Genomic DNA, 22,835 nt, shown 5'->3' on the forward strand with positions numbered 1-22,835 from the left:
TTGGTGAAATGCTTTTTGGTTTTGCCCAAACCCTAAATGTTTAAGAAACAGCTTGAGATGTTCCATGAACCCCAATGTGGTGATGCTCAACCAGCTCTGTTGTAAACTGTTGTGTAAGATGACAGTTTTGATTTTGTTTTTTTTTTTTTTTTTTTTTTTGAGACGGAGTCTCGCTTAGTCGCCCAGGCTGGAGTGCAATGGCGCGATCTCGGCTCACTGCAAGCTCCGCCTCCCGGGTTCACGCCATTCTCCTGCCTCAGCCTCCCGAGTAGCTGGGACTACAGGCGCCCGCCGCCTCGCCCGGCTAATTTTTTGCATTTTTAGTAGAGACGGGGTTTCACCGTGTTAGCCAGGATGGTCTCGATCTCCTGACCTCGTGATCCGCCCGCCTCGGCCTCCCAGAGTGCTGGGATTACAGGCGTGAGCCACCGCGCCCGGCGACAGTTTTGATTTTTATGCCAAGCATGGGACTTTCTGAAATCCACTCTTTTCCAAAAGTATCTGTCCTTCTTTCTTATGTAATTAGGTGTTTCTACTGTTTATACTGAAGAAGACAGGATGTGTGTGTGTGTGTGTGTGTGTGTGTGTGTGTGTGTGTCTGTGTGTGTGTATGCGTGAGAGAGAGAAAGAAAGAGAGAGAGAGAGGTAAAGAGAGAGAAAAAGGTGATTGACTTCCCATCATAGACTATATTGCAAACCTGGATTTATTTTTATATCTCTTCAATCTAATTATTGACTTTTTTTTTTTTGAGATGGAGTCTCACTTTGTCACCCAGGCTGGAGTGCAATGGCATGATCTCGTCTCACTGCAACCTCTGCCTCCCAGGTTCAAGCGATTTTTCTGCCTCAGTCTCCCAAGTAGCTGGGATTACAGGCACCTGCCATCATGCCCAGCTAATTTTGTATTTTTTTATGAGAGACGGGATTTCACCATGTTGGTCAGGCTTGTCTCCACTAGAGGGCTAAATTGTTGTTCAAAGGGTTTTCATATATATACACACATGTATATATATGTGTGTATATATATACATATATATACACATATATACATATATATGTGCGTATATATACACACGTATATATACATATATATACGTGTGTATATATATATCCAGAAATTTAGGTTTCTTAAACTACTTGTTCACAAATGACTTAGATTAATAACTTTGCATATGGACATAACATAGAACTGCCATGTTGTTCTTTTGTGCTGAAGAGCAGCAAAGACTAGACTGCAATACTGAATAGAGACGGCTACAGTTTGCAAAAGAATGACATTCCCATTCTGTGCAAGTGTAAACACATAGGCCATTTCTGAGATTACTTTTGTGCAATATGAAATTTAATTTATGAACTAATATCTAATGATAACCCAATCTGTTAGACTTGAAAACCCATTATAGAAATCATCTGTTATAGTACATATCTATTCTGCTTCAGTTTCTTCATCTGTAAAAATGTGAGATGTGGATAATTATAGGACCTCCCTCATATTTCTATTTAATTCTGTGAAAATCCAGCTTGGTGCCTGGCACACAGTAGGTACACAATGCGTGTTGGTAATTATGATGTCCCTCGTAATAAGTACTATTCATGTCTCTTCTTTGCGCTTCATTGGTAGGAGAATAACAGAGAATAAGGATAACAAACTTTCATGAGAAAACATCTCAATTTAGGTGCCTATGTGGCCTTGCCAACTGACTGCAAATGATCACAAAGCATATGCTAATGTACAGTGGTATCAAAGACCACTTCTTCCTGGATATGCTAAAAAGCACAGACACCCTCAATGGTGTCCAAACAAAGAGACATGTGAATGGTTTCTAAAAATCACAAAAACAGCAGCCTCATTCTCATTCATCTCACAGTTTATGCCACTGCCCTTTGCACCTGTCCTAGTGGTGACTCAACTGGGGCCAAGTGGGAGTTAGGCCAGTGCCAGGCCGGGACCCTCATGGAATGTATATGCTACCACTTCCTTGCCTTTTAACAAGAGCTGAAAATCAACCTCTACGTGTTATAATTCATAAAATTAGTAGTATTGATGGTAGTGATGAAAGTGTACCCAGTAAGTCAACCTTAGATTACATGTTTTTCTCTCTGCTGCCCTTGTTTCTAAGTTCTTTAGTTTATAAGGATAAAAATGGGAGGGGAAGGGAACAAGGGGAGGACTGGAGTTTTCAAAACTATGATTTCTAGAAGAAACCAGTTGTGTCACTTTGTGATCCAGTCTGTGACTCCCTTAAACCTTATGGCAGTATTCAAGGTCATCTGTAATCTTATTTCTCAATATTCCTTATTCCAGGTCAAATAAATTTACTTCTCACTATTTCTTTTCACATGTCCTGAATACAAAACTTGGTCCACTTGTAATTCCTTAAAAAAAAATGTGGTTGTTAGACTATGTTTACTTTTTATCAGGCATTAAATATTTCATAATGCAATCTCAAACTACCCAACAAATTCACACCCAGGCTGCACCTTTTGGTGTCTGCTCCACCCTCCACCTACAATAGTGGACCCCACCTACTCTATCAGAATCCTACAGTCCTTCAAAATCAATGTCAAATTTTACTTCTTTGGGAGACTATCCTCAATCTTTTCAGGCTGGATTTAATCTTTCTCTCCATTACATTTTCTCTTACTCTTTTTATACTTTTACTATAATGCAAATCTGAATCTAGTACTTCCCCTTGTGTTAAATCCTTAAAATCTCTTCTGTTGCTTTTCAGTGTATATTCTGGCCTCTCAAGCCCTACCCTCCTGCCTCTTATCTCCGGCATCTTTACTCATCACGTCCCCATTCTTGTGCACACTCAATACCTTGGCAGGCATAATATGTAGTATCCTTTATTGTTCCCAGGTCTTTGAATATGCTCATTGTTCTGGCTGAAATAACCTTCCTACTCTTCGTCTCATCTCCTACTCCAGTTTCAGATATTCAGTAGATAGAACATTCTTTCTGAAATCATTTCTAGTAGTTCCCAGAGTATAGCACTTAATCACATGCATTACAATTGGCCAGTTTATTTGACATATCCTCAGTATGCTCAAGGCTTCTTTAGGGTGAAGAGAGGATTTGCCTTGTTTATGGCTCTACCCTTATTGCAAATTATTATTTACTAAATAATTATACCTTGTGATACCCTGCATTTCTGACTCTTACTGCAAAGCTCCTTGAATATAAAATGATTTGATTTTGTTTTTAATCTTTTCTGTATACCTTACCTCTAATTCACCTGGAGATGCTTACTTTTTATTTCATTTGGCCAAATAATTTGAAGGGAGGCAATGAAGCCAGGGCCGAGCAGATAAATACTGAAGGAGGGTTAATGAATGCGTAGTGTGTGGTAAACACAATCTTGTCTTTCTCAAAAAGTCAACTATTAGGTTGGTGCAAAAGTGATTGCAGTTTTTGCCATTAAAAGTAGCGGCAAAAATCACAATCACTTTTGCATCAACCTAATATATACAGTGCAAATGGGAAATGCATTTAACATTTTCTTTTAAAAAATCCCCTATTGTGAGTTGCTTTATTTTAGAAGCCAAATCTTGGTTTCGAGGCTTCATGTTGGCTTTTAAAGTTGCTTTTAAAACTCTTATCTCTAAAATCAGTTTGGATTTGAGTTGATTCAAGTTCAGTTTACTATTTCTGCCCCTTAAGCCTGGGGAACAACACTGGTTTCTTTTGCCCGATTCAAATGCTTATGTTGGTTGTTCTAGACATTCCTGGGCTGGGCAGGGCTGGTTAGCAGAGGTGCCATGCATTCCAAGTGTCCAGCAGCTGTTAAATCAAGTTTGGTTTTTTTTTCTTCCTACAGTACACTGAATGTATGGAATTATCCTCTCTTACAGTTGGGACATCTTTGTTGCTGTCACGTAAGTAGGCACAGTAAATATAAATGGAAAAGAATAAACTCCCTCTGGTGGGTCAACAGGTCCGTTCAGTAGAAATTAAGAGAAAGTTTTACCGCATCAGCCAGCATCTGCTGCTGGAGAAGAAGCTGCTGTTTCTGCTCCATGATCTGCCTCTGTAGAGTCTGCTTCTTTCCCATCAATTGCTGATTCAACAGTGATTGCTGGGAGTTCATGTAACCACTTCCAGTGTTTGGATTTGAGCAGGGGTTGGGACTTGGACTGGGGCCTGTGTTCTGGCCTACCACAGAGTGTTGATCCTAAAGAAGAGAAAGGGGGAAGGAAAAGCTACTGTGAATTAAAAAGAGAAAAATGTAACACAAAGATCATATACTCAGATTCCAAACATTTTTGATCTTATTAAAGATCAAACATGGTTAAATGGGTTGGAGATCAGAAAATCGCTTTTTAAATGTAGAAGAAATTATTGCATATCACAGCAACCAAAGCAGCTGGGTTAATGACATTAGGGCACTGGAAAAGCTCCCATAGGACTCTGATGGTGGAACCTCCACATTCCAGAAGGTGTTTATGTTACCTCAAAGAAAACTACCATAAAAACATATGGCAAACCTCTCAATTTCTCAGGAATAAACATCATAACCTAACAGATCCTTCCTTTTCCCAAAGTTAGCATGTAGCATTGCTGATCCTGCGATGAAAATCATGTTTTAATTCATGTGTTTAAAAGTTGAAACCATTTTAGACAGAAGGCATTTTGCCTTACCCAGCTTTCTGTCACAGAGAGGCAGGAAGGCCTGTAAGTTTCTGTTTCATAAACTCAAACTTGGAAAGGACTTCACTTCTCAGGGACTTGTAAATTTTGTTCCCCAGTCAACAATTCAGGTATCTTGGCACAAGAATCTCAGTAAAAGAATACCCGACACACTGATAATGAGAAAATATTGATTAAAAACTCAATTGTATATCAAATAATATTGGGTATTGGTGAACTACCTTTCTAATTTGAGGTCTCTACCAATTTTTGGCGTTGACAGATCAGGACTCTGCAAGACAGTAAGCTAAACCCAGTTGAATATTCTCATTAATTCCCAGTGATGTATTTAGGATTGAGCTCTGCACTAGAACACTAGTAGGGTTATAAGAAAACTAAAAAATATGGTTATCACCTTAGAGAATTTATCACCCAAGTGAGGGAGAAATGCTTACGTGTATAAACACAAGAAAATGCAAAATCAAATTTTAGATCATATGATATAAACAATAAGTCAAAAATTGTTATACTTTGATTATAATGATCTGGAAATCAGCTTATAGGGCAGATGCCCTGGACTTGTCCCAGGGATTCTGAGGCTATAGATCAGGGTACCTCCTTAGGTCATTCTGATACTCATTGGTCCAGGGAATATGCTTTGGGAAACACTGAATACATGGGAACAAAAGAAATCCAACTCTCTCTTTTTTTTTTTAAGAGACAGAGTCTCACTCTGTCACCCAGGCTGGAGTGCAGTGGCACAATCATGGCTCACTGCAGCTTCAACCGCCCAGGCTCAAGCAATCCTCCCACTTCAGCCTCCTAAGTAGCTGGGACCACAGGCGCGCACCACCTGGCTAATTTTTAAAGTTTTTGTAGAGATGGGGTGGCTAACGTTTACATTTTTTGTAGAGACAGGGTCTTATTACGTTGCCTAGGTTGATCTCAAACACAAGGGCTCAAGTGATCCTAGATCCTTGGCCTCCCACAGTGCTGGTATTATAGGCATGAACCACCACACCTGGCAAAAAAAATCCAGCTGTCATTCACCGACTAAACTGTGTGAGGTTATAAGACATAAAAACATAAAGCAGGCAGTTGAGTGTGGTGGCTCATGCCTGTAATCCTAGCACTTTGGGAGGCTGAGGCGGGTGGATCACTGAGGTCAGGAGTTTGAGACCAGCCTGGCCAACACGGCTAAACCCCGTCTCTACTAAAAATATGAAAATTAGCCAGGTGTGGTGGCACGTGCCTGTAATCCCAGTTACTCAGGAGGCTGAGGCATGAGAATCACTTGAACCCAGAAGGTGGAGGTTGCAGTGACCCGAAATTGTGCCACTGCACTCCAGCCTGGGTGACAGAGCAAGACTCTGTCTCAAAACAAAAACAAACAACAAACAAAACCACAAAGCAACTCCCATGATACCACATGAGTAGTGGTAGTAGGTACACCATCTGTGGAAATTCTCTTCTCTTTCATTTCTTTCTCTTTATGTGCCGAGCTGAAATAAATAAATAAGTAAGCCACACTCCGAAAGCCTTGGCCTTTTGTAATCTCTGGGGCTACAGAGCTCACCAGCTGCCTCAAAAGCAAAGGGTTACAAAATAATCCTAAGGGCGACCATCCACTGAGGCTTATTATCAGCCAGTCACTGTGGTCAGTGCTTTACGTGATTTATCTCATTCACTCCTCCCAACAAAACAATGAGCAAGAACTTGTATTATTAACCCAACTTGGCAGATGAGAAACCTGAGCTCAGAGAGATCACATAGCTGTAAGTGGCCGAGGAGGATTTGAAGCCAGGTCTGTCTGACCCCACGACTCTAGTTCTCAATCAGTATACTTTACTGCCTGTCACCTGAGACAGGAAGCATAGAGAAGAAAGATTTTTGTACTTTAAACCTGGGCCAACCCATGAACTCATGCAGCACTCTTCCCAGGGTTGAGCACCCTCAGGTCAGGAAGGTGGAAGGAAGTGTGTTGGAGAGAAGGACAGGGGAGTGAGGACAGGGTGGGGAGATCCTCTTCACCAGTTAGTAAAAAATAATTACAGCCATCTCTGAGGTACACCCATGGAGCAGCTTAAGGAAACCATCCTCTAATATATTTACACCCCTATGACCAGTCAGTTCTTTCAACTTTAAATCCATCATGAATTTTGGAGAAGATTTCACCCCCTGTGTTCTATAAGCCACTAGGAACGTGGGCTTGGAGACAAGCACTTAAGAGTCATTGACAGAATAGCAGGAGATGAGGATCTGTGAGCTAAGTGTCTTGGAGGGCAAAAGGAGGAGAAATACATGGAGGATTGGGGACTGGGCCTTTGGGTGCACCCTGACTAAGGACATGGAAGCAGAGCCTGTGACGGGGGAAAGAGGCAGGATCAGGGAAGCGTAAAGACAGCTGGAAGTGGTGGGGAAAGACATCAAGGTGGGAGAGAATGTATTGGAGATGGTAGTTTGCTTTCTACTCTCCACTTGAACCAGAATAGAAAGAGTCTGCTCTTTTCTTTGATATAGTTTGGAGTTTTACGCAAGACTTTCAAAATAAGATTTTGTGGTTTCTTTTGTTTGTTTGTTTTGGTTTGGTTTTGGAAGTAGCTGACAAGCATAGGTAGAAAAATTCAAAACACTTTTCTTTTTGTCTTCTTTTCCTTGCCCTGCAGTGGATGAGACCATAAGCTCTGGAGATAAGTCCACCTTGGTTCATATCCCAGTTCTGACACTTAGTTGTGTGATATGGCAAAAGTTAATTCACCTCTCTAAGCCTCAGTTTTCTTATCTGTAAAAAGGAAATAGTAACAGTATGGATGTCACAGGTTCCCTACAAGAATTAGGGGAGATAATCCAATACCTATTACTAAACAATAGCCGCTCATAATTATTAAAGTTATTTCTACACATAGGAACAATAGTCTGTTTTCATTTGTTTTCATTGTGAAACAAAGGAGATAGAACTCGCAGACTACAGAAAGCTGTTCTGTATCAGGTCTCTCCGAAATGTAGAGGTCTCAGTTATATTGCAGATTATGAGCCACCCAGGGATTTGGGAAATTACCTTCATCCTCCTACTTGAAGATGCCAGAAGATGGGTGGGGTATCATTCTCTGATGGGCTGTCTTTTGGGGTATGCTGCTTTCTTGCTTAGGGGCTCAGCTCAGGTCTCTGTTAACTTTGCTCTTTGCTGTTCTGGTTTTTATTCTCTTAACATCCAATTATTTATGCATAGTGCAATCATGTATATTTACTAAGTACCATGCCTTAGTTTCCCCATTTGCAACATAAAGGTAATATATTAATTACCTAAAATTTGACAAGATGAATTTTAGAACAGTACCAGGGACTTAGTAGAGATGTTTGATACACTTTAACTATTATTATTTTGTTATTTCTGTATTTTTAAATATTAGAGAGATGTTTTATATCCAATGAGTCTTGTGAAGGAGCTCACACTGTACGTGTACCTGGACTACAGATGTGGTGTGTTTGGCCCCCATTGTGTTTGAAACACAAATTGCTCTTTGTGCTCTCCAGTTGGCCACAGCAGCCTCTACTACTCCTTACTTTATTATACCCACCCGTTTTCCTCATTTCTATCACTTGCCTGGTCCATGTAGGCCATTTGAGTTTAAGATCTCTGGCATACAGTTTATCTGGAAACATAAGCTACACATACCACACACTCCACATATCCACTCACCCAAAGTTATGATAACAAAAAGCAATCATTTCCATTAGGTGGTATGACACCTACTAGTGTCTTAAGATTAAAACCCAGATCATGGCACACATTTACCTATGTAACAAACCTGCACATCCTGCACATGTACCCAGGAAATTAAAAGTTGAAGGAAAAATCAATCATTCAATCAATCTCAGATCACCTGATGCCTAGTCACCCATTAATCCATCAATCCATTAATGAATTTGACAAAGTATACTGAATGTCTACCCTGTGCTAGGCAGGTTTTTATTCTCTACAGACCAAAATGTATTTAGAAATGGGGAGAATGAGGAGAAAGAAAAGAGGTAGACAGAGTGCTCAATGTTGGCAGAATTGATGAACTCCAAAATAACTTCCAGAGAATTCTGGAAAACCACCCTTTTCTAAGATTTATAAAAGATCTGCATGCCGGAAAATGTAACTATGTCTCTTTCTCTCTCTAATCAAACAGATAGACTGTGCTAAATATAGTTTCTTTCCTTCATGGTACCAAAAGATACTTTGGGACCCTTTTCCCTTAGGGTCTGAAGGGTTTTCCAAATTTGAAACTAGTGCTGGGGTGAAGGCAGGTGCCTTGGTATGGAGGAAAGAATAAGAGATAAACTCTTTCTTGGAATTTTGTAAAATTTTAAAAAATCTTATAGTTCCTAGCTCATGGGTTTTACCACATACCTACTACACACATTCTTTGAATTCATGATTGAAGTAATATTTGGCTGCCCTTGCATTTTTTTTGCCTTGTGTTTGCTGTAAAACACAAAACACCTCCTTATACAAGCTTGCTGTCATTGCCAACACGTTGTGCAAACTTTAGGACATAAACTAGTTTGAAAGAAAAATCTGCTTCGATGCATTGGCTTTGATTTTCATACTTAGCCTCACTCTTTGCCTTAAACTCAACCCATGTAGAACTTAATAGAAATCATCTGGTTTTTCCCCGACACACATTTTCTCCTGCAATGCATATGAAGGCATGGTAAAAATGGCACATTCTCAGCTGATAGATGAGAGTATGTGTGCCTGTGTGCATGCATGTGTGTGTGTGATTGTGAAAGAATTAGGCTATTTCCATCAATGTAGTGTTTCACATGATAGAAAACCCAGTTTTCTAGAGAAACTGTAGTTAAAGATTGATTTGGCAGCAAGGAATAGTCAATGACTGGTTCAAATCATGAACTTTCATGATCTTTCATTTTACATGTTCTTTTTCCGTTTTTACCTGCAAAAGTATAGTGTTTGGTTCTAACCTACAAAATAGGTTTCAGATCCAAGCCTCCTGGGTTTTAAATCAATTATGAGTGTACAGTAATGTATATTTATTGTGCACTTCTAGATAGTTTTCCACGTTTGTGAGTGTGTGTGCGTGCGCATTAGAGATTTTAAAGTCTTTTTATAGTGTTAGTGCCTGAGATAGTGTAGCATGCCAGTGCTTAAGTATGGATAAAACTTCTTGGTCCTTGTTTTAACCCAGCACAGGACTGCCAGACCAATGAAAATACATTTGTATTCTTTTAATAAGGTTCTATCAATCAATCTATCTTTAGAATTATTACCCTCACTGCACTCTTACTCATTAATTCACCAAGTATTTATTAAGCATCTACTGCACATCATGCATTCTTCTGGACCTTGGGGATAAAGCAGTAAAAAGATACTAAAAGGACTTCTTATGAACCTAAAACAAACGACATTTTTATGAGTTTTAGAATCACAGTCTCTTAGTAGGATACATCTTTTTCTCAAAATGCCATCCCAATCAAAAAGAATTTGAGATCTTCATTTCAATATTTCTCAGCTGTATACAAGTGGTCCTGAGCTCACTCTAAGGCCCGCTGGTGAGCATCTTCTTCCTCTAAGTCTTTGGCCCTGTTATTAGAAATTCACTGCTCTATCCCTAACCACTGCTAGTATTTAGTCATCTCGTCTCTGCTCTTTTACTCTGAGAATGTTTTAAAATTATGTCAAAGCAGTAGTGAAGATCTCATAATGCATTCATATATTTTTTAAAAAATGTTTCCAACCTCATCTGCCATTTAAGAAGATGCTAGATATTCTTGATCAAACTGCTATACTCAAGAATTTTGGACTCATACTCTATATAGATACTAGACTCTTTATATAGCAAAAGCTTCCCTATATAGCAAAGCTTTTATCTACCCATTTATCCACTTTTCTATCTATCTATCTATCTATCTATCTATCTATCTATCTATCTATCTATCTATCTATCTATCTATCTATCTATCCATCCATCCATCCCATCCATCGATCTACCTACCCAACCTCCTTACCTGTCCATTCTAGTCCAAATCTCCAAACTGTACTTTCTTCTACCACATCCCTAGCAAATGATCTTTCAACCTCTGCTAAAATTACAGAAACATTCTTGATGTATTATTTGGAATGCTCTTCAGAACTCCAAGCTGCTATTCTTAGCATCTGAGTGAAGAAAATGCTTTTGACATGATGGGTTTCATTCATTCACTTATTTTCTAAAAAAGCAGGTACTGACTAAGTATAACCTATGTCCCAGGCATTTCACCAGGTGCTAGAGAAATGAAGATAATTTGGACACAGTTCTTGTTTACAAGGCTTTTACCTCCAAGGAGTGGAGATAGTCTTAGTCACACCCTGGATTGTGGGCAGCCCTATATTAGGAGGGTAACAAAGTTTATGCAGCCTGCTGGAAAATCCTGCTACCTGACTCTACTTTTAAGTTTTCCAACTGTGCTACTGATGGATGATTTATTTCCTAGAATGGTCTCAAGGATGTTAGGAGACTATTTGGTAAATCAGGTATATGATGACCGAATCTTTTAGCTTGAGGCAAATAAAACATGCTCACAAGTTAAGTAAGCTCACAAGGAAGCTGGATGCATGTTTTAACTTACGGAAAAAAATCTGGTTAAAAATGCTTTCCCCAATTTTTTACTTCATTCATTTAATATCTAGTTTATGGATCACCATGGGAAGTACTAGCTCACTGACATTGTAAACTATGTTTACAAACCCAGGAGACAATTAGGAGAACACATGAACTCTTTCAAATGGGTACCCTTTTCCCTTAGAAGACAAATTACCTGTCCTTTGTATTAATTGTGTTTCTCTCAAAGGCAGTTTGAAGTCCTTTTGAAAAACAGTCCAGATTAAAAAATTAAGAACAAACCCCACTGTCCCAGCCTTCTGCCAGTGAATTCACCACTACCCTTTTCTTTAAATTTTCTGGGATAAATTGTTAAAGAAATAGTATGTGTGAAGGAAATCTTGTAAATCTCAATAACCAAAAGCAGAGGACAGGCCTGGCTACTGGGTGTTACTTTGATAAAGTGTCACTGTAAATCATGGTCAATATGTTAGAGAGCTTTAAAAAAGATATTCACTAATGAAATCATTGGGACTACCTCTTTCTTTCATTTCAATGGAATTGTAAGGATTCCGTCAGGCAGGACTGATCTCAGCAAAAGGTAGAATGGGGTACAAAATATCCCTGGTTTCATTGAAGTATATACAGAAATAGTAAGACTCATTGGATTCAGTCAGTTTTACAGTTAAAGCAGTTTTGTGGGCTGAACAGTGACACAGTAACTTTCACAACATAGGCAAAGTTACCGGGCAGGTATTGTTCTCTTAATTAAAAAAAAAAAAAAAAAAAAAAAGGCTCTACAAAATATTTGTCTTGTTCTAGGCAGTTGGGTAAAATAGCTCTCTGTTCCTCTTCACTTATTTTGGAAGGGGACTGTACAGTGATTTTCCCCCCACAAAAATGAAGTAATGTAAATTACTTGAGATCCATGAGAGTATTTTGGCATGGGATGACTGCCTTTTCTTTTTCTTGGCTTCTAGAGCTAGGCATCTGCAATTTGCAAAACAAATTCAAGATAAAGTACCCAGCTGGGCAAGTCTGTACAGTAGATGTCACAAACTGGTTTGCTATTCAATCAATCTTTCTTCTCCCTACCCCCTTCTCTTTCCCTCTTTTTGTCTTTCTTTCTCTGTCCCAATGAACTAACTGCTCAACTGTTCCTTTTGGCTATTCATCTTTGGAACTGTCTCCTGATGAAGCCATTTATTTATCTCTGTGCCTAAAAAACAAGTTGTCTCAACTGTTTCAGATTCCCAATAAGTTGGCAGACCCACTCACTCAAAGTTATTTATTTGGGGCATTAACAGTGAAGTGGTTGTGGGTGGCCAAAATAATTGAGCAGTTGTTATTTAACACAACAATGACAACAACAATGACAACAAAACAATTGTCAGGAAATCATCCAGGAAACAGCTTGTAAACAGAAAAGACTGAAGGGATGAAACCCTCCTATCTTCAGGTTACCAGATCTTCCAGTCTTCTATTTCAAGGGTCAGCCGACTATGACATGATGGCCTAATCCCACCTGCCACCATTTTTGGTCAATAAAATTTTATTGGAACACAGCCATACACATTCATTCATATGCCTGTGGCTGCTTTCCCACTATAATAACAGAGTTGAATAGTTGTGCCAGAGACCTACGGCACACAAAGCCTAAAATACTTGCTACCTGGCCCTTTACAGAAAAAGTTTCTTGACCCTTGCTATACTTGGCTGTATTGGACAAATAATGCAAGGTACTTTGGTCTTTTACATTACATTTTAAAAATGCCTTAGATGAAGTACACAGCAATCCTTTGAGATAACCAGCAAGTTGAAAACAAGAAATATTTATCATAAAATCTCTTTACAATAGCCTTCCACTTTAGTAACCATTACACACAGCAGGAACTAAAAAGCAACTTTCATCCAACTTTATTTTACAGATGAAGATGCTGCCCAGAAAGTTTAAGGAATTGACTTGCACAAGATCACAAACCTAACTGAGAGATGAGGAACACAGATCCCAAATCTGGGAAAATATATTAAGAAGAAATAAACAGAACAAAGTCTATTCGCTTGAAAGAATTGTAGCTTATCTGATATAACTTATTGGGAGTGAGAGATTGGGTGGTGGAGATGAAGGTCGAGCTTGAAAAAACAGAAGAAAGTATTTGGTTTAGTATTCTTCTTTCCCCTTCACAATTGTGAATAGTAGCTGCTTTCCCCTTCTATTTAATAGGGAATTTTCTTTACTTGCTCAGTACCTTCTCCTGCACCCTGCAGAGAAACCCCAATCATATGTTTATAATCTGTTTATTTCAAATTATTAGAATGAATTTTATAGTCACTATAGAGTTTATTCTTCAGATATTACCCAATTTTTAAGTCACCAGGACACTGTGTCTATTCTTAGCCTCTGGGGTGGACACGTATTATGGGTTGGCACAGAGACCAGCTCCATGAGTGAGAAAGCAGCCTTCAGTGGGAGAGTGGCCAGGAACAAAACGTCAGTGGGTCAGGGTGGAGTGGGAAGAGTTTGGTAACTCAGGGGAAGGAATGAGAAATTTTTCTTAAAACAGAAATTCTTCAATTTTAGAAGGACTCTTTGTGGCAGATTTCAAATTTCTGCTCTATAAGTTAGCTTTCAGCTTTCTGCCTGTAGAGCAATGGTTTCAAACATTGATTTGGATCATAGTTCCTTTTGAGGATTTTCATAGCTATGGATTCTGTGTCTCTTACCATCCCCCAAACACACATACAACTAATACTTTTGTCTACAATTTCAGGGAGTTGACAAATTCTTAAACATCCACAGACTATCCATAGAGCTCAGGTAGAGAACTCAACCTCCCTCACTCCCCACCACCAATGCTGGTATTTATGAAAGTAATAAAATGATTTTTCCCTTGGATACAGCTTAAAATCATACTGTACTCCCAGCTTAAAATCATACATAGCTCCTCACTAGCTTTGGGATCACGTCCTAACTCCCAAGAATGGTATATAAGGCCTTCCATGATCTGGCCTCTGCATCTTTCTCCAGTATTCTCTCTCAACACATCCTTTCCTCACTCTATACTATAGTGATATTAAACTACATGCAGTTCTCCAAACCCACAGAGTTGTTTCTCTTCTCCAAATTTTTGTATATGGTCATATCCTCTCTGTCTGGAACACTCTTTCTCTGCCTCTTCCTTCCAGGTGAACATCCTTTTTTTCTGGGCTCAACTCAGATGTAATTTTTTTTCAGGAAGTCTTCTCTGACTGCCTAGAACTGAGTTAGGTGCCCCTCTTCTGTGCTTTTGTAAGACCCATTACTGGCCTATTAGGCAGCCTTTGTCACTCTATATCATAATTGCTCATTTGCTTATACCTCTCTCCCATTTTAAGTGCTTTGAAGGCTGGGACATGTTCATTGTGAAATTCCCAGGGTATAGCAGACTCTCCATAGATGTTTTCTGAATTAAAAATACATGAATGATTGAAGAAGCAATGTGAAGGAAAAAAATGAGGACAGAACTTTCTGCTGTGAGGCACATGGGCTGAAAATGTTGGCTCTTTCCAAAGGCAACTGGAAAACCAAAGTAGGGGAGAAAGGCAAAGGTTGTGCAACATTTTTGAAGCCAATGTTGTTTTTATGGGTGTGCCACCTTAGAAGGGCCCTTGGCAAATAGAATGTCTTGGGAAAGAAAAGTTAGTGGTGAATGATGATGGAGATCTTGATGACAATGACAATAATGATGACAGGGCTGATGAAGATGATGATGGGGATGATGAGGAAGATGATGGGGATGATGAGGAAGATGATGGGGATGATGAGGAGGATGATGGAGATGAGGAGGACGACGGGGATGATGAGGAGGACGACGGGGATGATGAGGAGGACGACGGGGATGATGAGGAGGAGGATGGGGATGAAGAGGAGGATGGGGATGATAAGGAGGAATATAGGGATGATGAGGAGGATGATGGGGATGATGAGGAGGATGTGGATGATGATGAGGACGACGGGGATGATGAGGAAGACGATGGGGATGATGAGGAGGATGATGGGGATGATGAAGAGGATGACGGGGATGATGAGGAGGATGACAAGGATGATGAGGAGGATGACGAGGATGATAAGGAGGACGAGGATGATGATGAGGAGGATGGGGATGATGATGAGGAGGATAGGGATGATGAGGAGGATGACAGAGATGATGAGGATGACGGGGATGAGGAGGATGGGGATGATAAGGAGGAGGATGGGGATGATGAGGAGGATGATGGGGATGATGAGGAGGATGATGGGGATGATGAGGAGGATGGGGATGATGATGATGACGACGAGGATGATGAGGAGGATGACAGGGATGATGAGGAAGATGATGGGGATGATGAGGAGGACAACGGGGATGATGAGGAGGACAACGGGGATGATGAGGAGGACAACGGGGATGATGAAGAGGATGACGGGGATGATGAGGATGACGAGGATGATGAGGATGATGAGGATGATGAGGAAGATGATGGGATGATGAGGAGGAAGACAGGGATGATGAGGACAATGGGGATGATGAGGAGGACGACGGGAATGATGAGGAGGACAACGAGGATGATGAGGAGCATGATGGGGATGATGAGGAGGATGATGGGGATGATGAGGAGGATGATGGGGATGATGGGGAGGATGAGGAAGAAGACAGGGATGATGAGCAAGAAGACGGGGATGATGAGGAGGACGAGGATGATGATGAGGACGGGGATGATGAGGAGGAGGATGGGGATGATGAGGAGGAGGACGGGGATGATGAGGAGGAGGACAAGGATGATGAGGAGGATGACAGGGATGATGAGGAGGGTAGAGATGATGATGAGGAGGATGAGGATGATGAGGAGGAGGACGGGATGATGAGGAGGACGATGGGGATGATGAGGAGGACGATGGGGATAATGAGGAGGACGATGGGGATGGTGAGGAGGACGATGGGGATGATGAGAAGGATGACAGGGATGATGAGGAGGACGACGGGGATGATGAGGAGGACGATGGGGATGATGAGAAGGATGACAGGGATGATGAGGAGGACGATGGGGATGATGAGAAGGATGACAGGGATGATGAGGAGGACGATGGGGATAATGAGGAGGACGATGGGGATGGTGAGGAGGACGATGGGGATGATGAGAAGGATGACAGGGATGCTGAGGAGGAAGATGGGGATGATGAGAAGCATGACAGGGATGATGAGGAGGACGATGGGGATAATGAGGAGGACGATGGGGATGATGAGAAGGATGACAGGGATGATGAGGAGGACGACGGGGATGATGAGGAGGATGATGGGGATGATGAGGAAGATGATGGGGATGATGAGGAGGATGATTAGGATGATGAGGAGGACGATTGGGATGATGAGAAAGATGATGGGGATGATGAGGAAGATGATGTGCATGTGTTGGAAGGCAGGGAGAAGGCACACTGATGGAGTAAGAGTTCTACTAGTATTAATACTTCTCATTTTTTGAAAGATAAATGCCAAGCCATGTGTTGAGGGCCTGCATTTATTATCTTAATGAGTCCACACAATAGTTCTGTTTTAATTATTATTCACATTTTAAAGATAAGGAGATACAAGTTACAGAACTTGTCTTTTTTCCCCACATGTATGTCTTTAAAATCAAGAGTACTTTAAAGGCTATTGAGCTTAGTAAACAAGATAATACACAAACTATATATACATTTAAAAATCCCTCTGTTCAAAAAGCGATTTCAGTGAGTAGGCAGCAATAGTGAAAGGTGGGTTCTGGGATCAGACAGACCTGGGTTCAAATTCCAACTCTGCTTTTTTCTAAGTTGCATAGGGGTAATATTTAATAAATTTTACCTCCAATGATGATTAAGAACAAATAGCATAAAGTAAGTGAAGTATCTGGTATACAACAAATTCAAAACAAATATTAATATCTATACTTAAGTCAATTTGATATTAATTGAATATCATATAAATTTTATGAATATACATATAACACAAGGCATTAGATTAAATAATATACAATTTCTGATCATCAGATAGTGATGGTAGCATGGTATTTATAGTAATATTAGTAATAAATCAACAAACAATAATTATCCAGAAATATTCTCACTTAAACTTAGTAATAGCTGAGCATTATCACCACTGCCTCTACCAACTAAAACAAGATTAGGAAATTGTATTTAAGAGTAATTTTATCTTTTGTTGAGTTTATTATATGAGTTGAATAAACTATCCCTCCGCTTTTCTTTTCTCTTTGGTATGTTGTATATCAGGCCTATACTTTCTCTTCACAAAAGCATTCATTTCAAAAGGATATACATTAGAAACTAGTTTTATACCCTAAAATTGTGAATTCCTCTAGAAATGTTTGGAAAGTATTATGGTTTTGGATAGGACAAGTTATCAACATTTTCTGTTCTCATTAAAAATAAAGGCAATTCAGTAAACAAGTAGTAATGAAGACTAAAGAAGGGGTAAATGATACCACAGTTCCAAAGAAAGAAAATCCCTTTTAAAGGATTAGTTCTTAAATCAAAATGATGGCCAAATTATACATGAAACAAATCTGGAATAAAAAAATTGATTTCCAAAGATAGCTTCTTATACTCTATAAAAAATATAAGATCTTTCCCTTGGGAATAAAAAACCCATTATGTAATTTTGACTCTGGAATTTCACCTTAATGAAAATTGTATAGACTACTCTTAGCTGCTTGTTATACTCTTCAAGACAGCAAAGTGTGAAATCTAAGAAAATTCTCACATGTCTCACGTGATATCCCATGACAATATATTGTAATGATGAAAAAAATGTAGCTTTTGTAATTAGAATGTCTGTGTGTAAATATTTGCTTCATAATTTACTAATTGTCTTTCTTGGGCAAATTATACAATTTTGTATGTTTTGATTTCTTGTCTATTTTGGAATAAATAATAGTGCCTTCCTCACGGAATTGCTGTATGGCTTGAATAAGATCATGTAAATAAAATATGTGACACAGTCTCTGGCCCCTATGAGGTGTTTGCTATGGTTTTAATAATGGTGTCTCCTCCAAAATTCCTGTTGAAACTTAATCCTCAGGGTGGTGGCACAAGAGATGGGCCCTTATGGGAGGTGATCAAGTCACGAGGGCTCTGCCTCATGAGAGGGATAAGGTGACCTTATAAAAGGGATTGAGAAAGTGAGTCCAGTTCCTTTTCGCCCTTGTACCTACCACCATGGAAGAATGCCACCATGAGAAGGCACCTAATCAATAGAACAGGCCCTCTCCAGACACCAATGCCAGTGCATTGATCTTGGACTTCACAGCCTCCATAACAGTGAGAAATACATTTCTGTTCTTCATAAATTACCTATTCTGTGGTATTTTGTTACAGCAGCACAAATGAACAAGACAGTTTCCAAGAAATGCTAGCATTTATTTTAACTATTATCTCCTCTGACAATTTTTACTTCTTCCTATCACATATACTGACATTTAATTGATTCTTCTAGAAATCTGTTTTATGTGAACTGTAAATCTTTAAAAATTTTCAGTCTTCCCTTATGTCTTATCTAGGCCTTACTTTCTCCAACTTTAAGATCTGGAACTTAGACTATAATTTCTCAACTCCATTCTAGTGCTAGAATAGTTGAAATTTCATTTTTATTTAATGGAAGGAAAAATAATTACCACTGTAATGAAATAATTTGATTTCTTTTTTTCATTGAGTCAAAAATACAACCTATCAACAAGACATGCAAAGATTTTGCCTCTATACTGAACAAATAATAGATTGATTCAGTTGAGGGTGGAGAGTGGGGGATCAAGCTAGTTGTCTTCTGACGACATTTGAAGTAAATACACTGAAGCTTGGGAATGGAAATATTGAATAAATATATTAGACTGAATTCTGGACTGGATTTTCAAGGCATAGGGTAGAATTATACAGGTCTGGTAATAAGTTCTGACTTTTCTCAACTAATTCTACCAAAAGATTCATATTTTCCCCAATACTATAAAAAGAATACAAAATATTTTGCTAGAGATAATTTTTATACTTTGAATCTCTCCATTCTTCACTAAAATATACAAAATGTATTAACCTACAAAGTAACCTACAAATTTTGACATATTTTTTCATGAGAAATGAGAGAATGTCTTGGTTATTACAGGTTGTCTATCAGACATGGAAATCTAGGTGCACAAATAAAATATAGTGACTGTGGTCAACATCTTCCAATGTGTTTGTCTAGTGTAATGTGACATGATTGCTTTTTTGAATGTACTATTATAATGGCCAGAGAGGACATTAGAAAAGGAGCCATGTGTTCTCTGTTAAATGTAGCTATGAAGTCTTTCTTGGATTAGCAAAGCAAGCCACTAAATACTTCAGTGGGACTTCAAAAAAGCTGAGTTCTCCCTAAGAATCACTAAGGGATGAACTTCAAAAGATTAGAGGTTTCACTTGGATCAATTCCCAGAAAATCAAGTTATTTACCAAATCTTATTTATGCAAACTATATAAACACACTTTGATCTGCAGGGTACCAAAATGATGTTTTAGAAAAATGATAACCTTAAATGAAAAGTCTACTGTGGAGAAGAATGAGGAAAGTCAACTTTTTTTGGGTCTCATTATTTTGTCTGTCTACATTGATCAAATAAGTGGTACAATTACTGCCAGATCTGATGCTACTCTATGACTATGAACATAGAAAACAGTACCTAAATTTTTTATTAATTCTTTTGAGCAATAAGATTAGGAGTATCCTTTTTTTTTTTTTTTTTTTTTTCTTTGAGATGGAGTTTTGCTCTTGTTGCCCAGGCTGGAGTACTGTGGCACGATCTCGGCTCACTGCAAGCTCTGCCTCCCAGATTCAAGTGATTCTCCTGCTTCAGCCTCCCAAGAAGGTGGGATTACAGGCACGTGCCACCATGCCTGGCTAATCTTTTGTATGTTTAGCAGAGATGGGTTTTCGCCATGTTGGGCAGGCTGGTTTTGAAGTCCTGACCTCAGGTGATCCACCTGCCTCGGCCTCCCAAAGTGCTGAGATTACAGTCGTGAGCCACCACGCCTGGCCAGGAGTATCTTATACACACACACATACACACACACACACACACACGAAGTATTTTAATGTTTCGTTTTTTTTTTTTTTTGGTTTGGAATTACAAAGACTAGGTAGACTAGTAAGCCTAAATTATTTCTAGATATCAATCTTTTTTTTGTTTGTTTGTTTTGTTTTGTTTTGTTTTTAGACGCATTCTCACTCTGTCACCCGGCTGGAGTGCAGTGGCGCGATGTCGGCTCACTACAACTTCCGCCTCTCGGGTTCAAGTGATTCCCCTGCCTCAGTCTCCCGAGTACCTGGGACTACAGGCGCCCGCCACCACGCGGGACTACAGGCGCCCGCCAGCCATGCAACCTCGTGATCCGCCCACCTCTGCCTCCCAAAGTGCTGGGATTACAGGCGTCAGCCACCGCACCCGGCCGATATCAACCATTTTTAAAGGCGTTTTTCTTCTATAAAGATTTCTAGTATATCTTTGGGTTAACAGAATGACTCTTTACATTAATTCATCAAAATAGAAAATTCAGAATGAGGTAGGTCTATCTTGGCACCCTTCCAACATGGGTAACTGATATCACTTGGATCTGACGAGACAAGATATGACTATATCTTGCATTTATCTGCTAAATAATATATCAATTATTTATTTAAATGGATGTTTTCTTTTACTACACAGTGGTTATTTTAAGAACATGAACTGTTTTATTCAGTTATGCACTCCTATTAGAATATATAAGCCTGACTGAAAGTCCACATTAAGTATATATTTGTTGTTAAGTAAAAACTCAATAATTACTTGAAAATCAGATAAACTGCATTTATAACATGATTTATAATTATTTAGATATTAAGAAAGTAACATGTATATAAAAATTTTTCAGTGAAATGACAAATATCAACATTACATATCATATAAAAACATGTATTATCTGGTAATACTTATTACTGTCAGTTCAATATAATATATAAGCCTTTTCATTTGTGATGAAAACCTTGAATGTAAATTCATCACACACAGATTTACATGAACTTTTAACCTTTTTTTTTCCCTCGGCAATTTGGGTAGGTTGGTTGTATTGGATTCTGTTACTTGTAACTGAAAACAGATCCGTGATTTGAACATAACTGTCCAGTGATTTTTCAATTTGGTAAACATTTGCGGCTTACGTTCCTCACTGCTGATCAGGAGAGAATGCAGGAAGGGAGACTGATATATTGTGCAGTTACCAATGTTTACATTGTTTTGTACTTTCCAGATTCGTGTGGTGCTTTTTAAAAATGATATACATTTGGGACTGGAACAACTTTTCAGCTGCTGGCTGGATCCAAATAACAGTTCATTGAGTACATATCTGAACATTTCTAAATATTTAAATCAAAACTGTGACTAAATTTGAGCCAATTAGATCCTCCTTAGAATTTGAAAATATTGTTATCTAGCCATCCTCAGAAGAAAAACAAAAACGAATTTTAAAAACTGCCTTCTTCTCCATAAAGTTAACAGAACTTGAGCCAAAGCATGAGAAATGCCACACCACTGAATATCATGGAAATTTAAAATCAGTCAACTATTTGCTTCACGTACATGTTGCCAAATAATTGGCCTAAAAATTATTTAACTAAACTAATGGAGTCAACTAGCTGTTTTGGTATAAAAAGAACAGCTTGATTATCTCATCCCAGGAGATGATTTCCTTGATAGATTTTTGGTTGAAGTTCATCATATTTATCTAACCCTTGCCAGGTATTCACTTCAGTTTTCTTCTTGAAGACACAGTTGTATTGACACCACTGAGATTCTAGCACCATTTTTAAAAGTTGCTTTTTTCAAGGTATTGGGCAAGCAATAGTACTTCATTTGGGGAAGGTGGTATGTTAATAAATATTTTGAGAGTTAACTAAATGAAAGTATTTTGAGTTCTTTGGAGGCAAAATAATATTGTTAGATGTAATATTAATGTGCAATTGACTAGCCATATAGGTCATATAGAAGGAAGGACAATTCAGTTCCTTTAATCACTTAAGGCTAAAGATGGCCATTAGCATGTATAGCAGTCCTTCTGCACCTCAGTGCTGCAACTGTTCCTTTACATCTTAATTAAATCTAAATATTTTCTCATATATTTTCTTCATCTTGATCTGGCAGCTGGGTTCATGGTTTTTCCCCAGATAATATGCCGTCCATTCAAATACCCTACTATTGCTTTCTATACCAGGAAGGTGCTAATCTTTGAATTTAACTTGGTCCTGGTCATAAGAGAAAGTGGAATGGTTTCTTTTTTATATATAGGGAAAGCACTGAAGATCTGAATAATTTAGTTTATTTCAGTAATGCAACTATATTTGTTATTTACAAAAGAAATCAAAGAGAGACTATTGGTATGTGGTCAATATCTTCCAGTCAAATCTAACGTTAGCAGAACCAACTGTGTGCTCACTACTTACTACACTGCTCTTCAGAGGGTAGAAGAAAACAATGTGAGCATTGATATATAGCTTCACTTCTTAGGGAAGCCAGGAAAAGTACAGTTATTTACCTGTAAACATTTGTTACAG

At 38.8% G+C, this 22,835-nt stretch overlaps 1 protein-coding gene across 3 annotated transcripts in view; it reads right to left on the minus strand.

Moving 5' to 3' along the window:
• The window catches only part of MAML2 (mastermind like transcriptional coactivator 2), a 367,687-nt gene that overhangs the window by 10,133 nt on the left and 334,719 nt on the right, over positions 1-22,835 (minus strand). For all 3 annotated transcript variants that reach the window (XM_015115509.3, XM_015115508.3, XM_015115506.3), the window contains one exon: positions 3,972-4,175. In XM_015115509.3, the coding sequence (XP_014970995.3) occupies positions 3,972-4,175 (204 nt within the window). The remainder of the gene's footprint in view (positions 1-3,971; positions 4,176-22,835) is intronic.

Source organism: Macaca mulatta, chromosome 14, assembly GCF_049350105.2.
Source record: "Macaca mulatta isolate MMU2019108-1 chromosome 14, T2T-MMU8v2.0, whole genome shotgun sequence".
In the NCBI taxonomy this organism is placed as follows: domain Eukaryota; kingdom Metazoa; phylum Chordata; class Mammalia; order Primates; family Cercopithecidae; genus Macaca; species Macaca mulatta.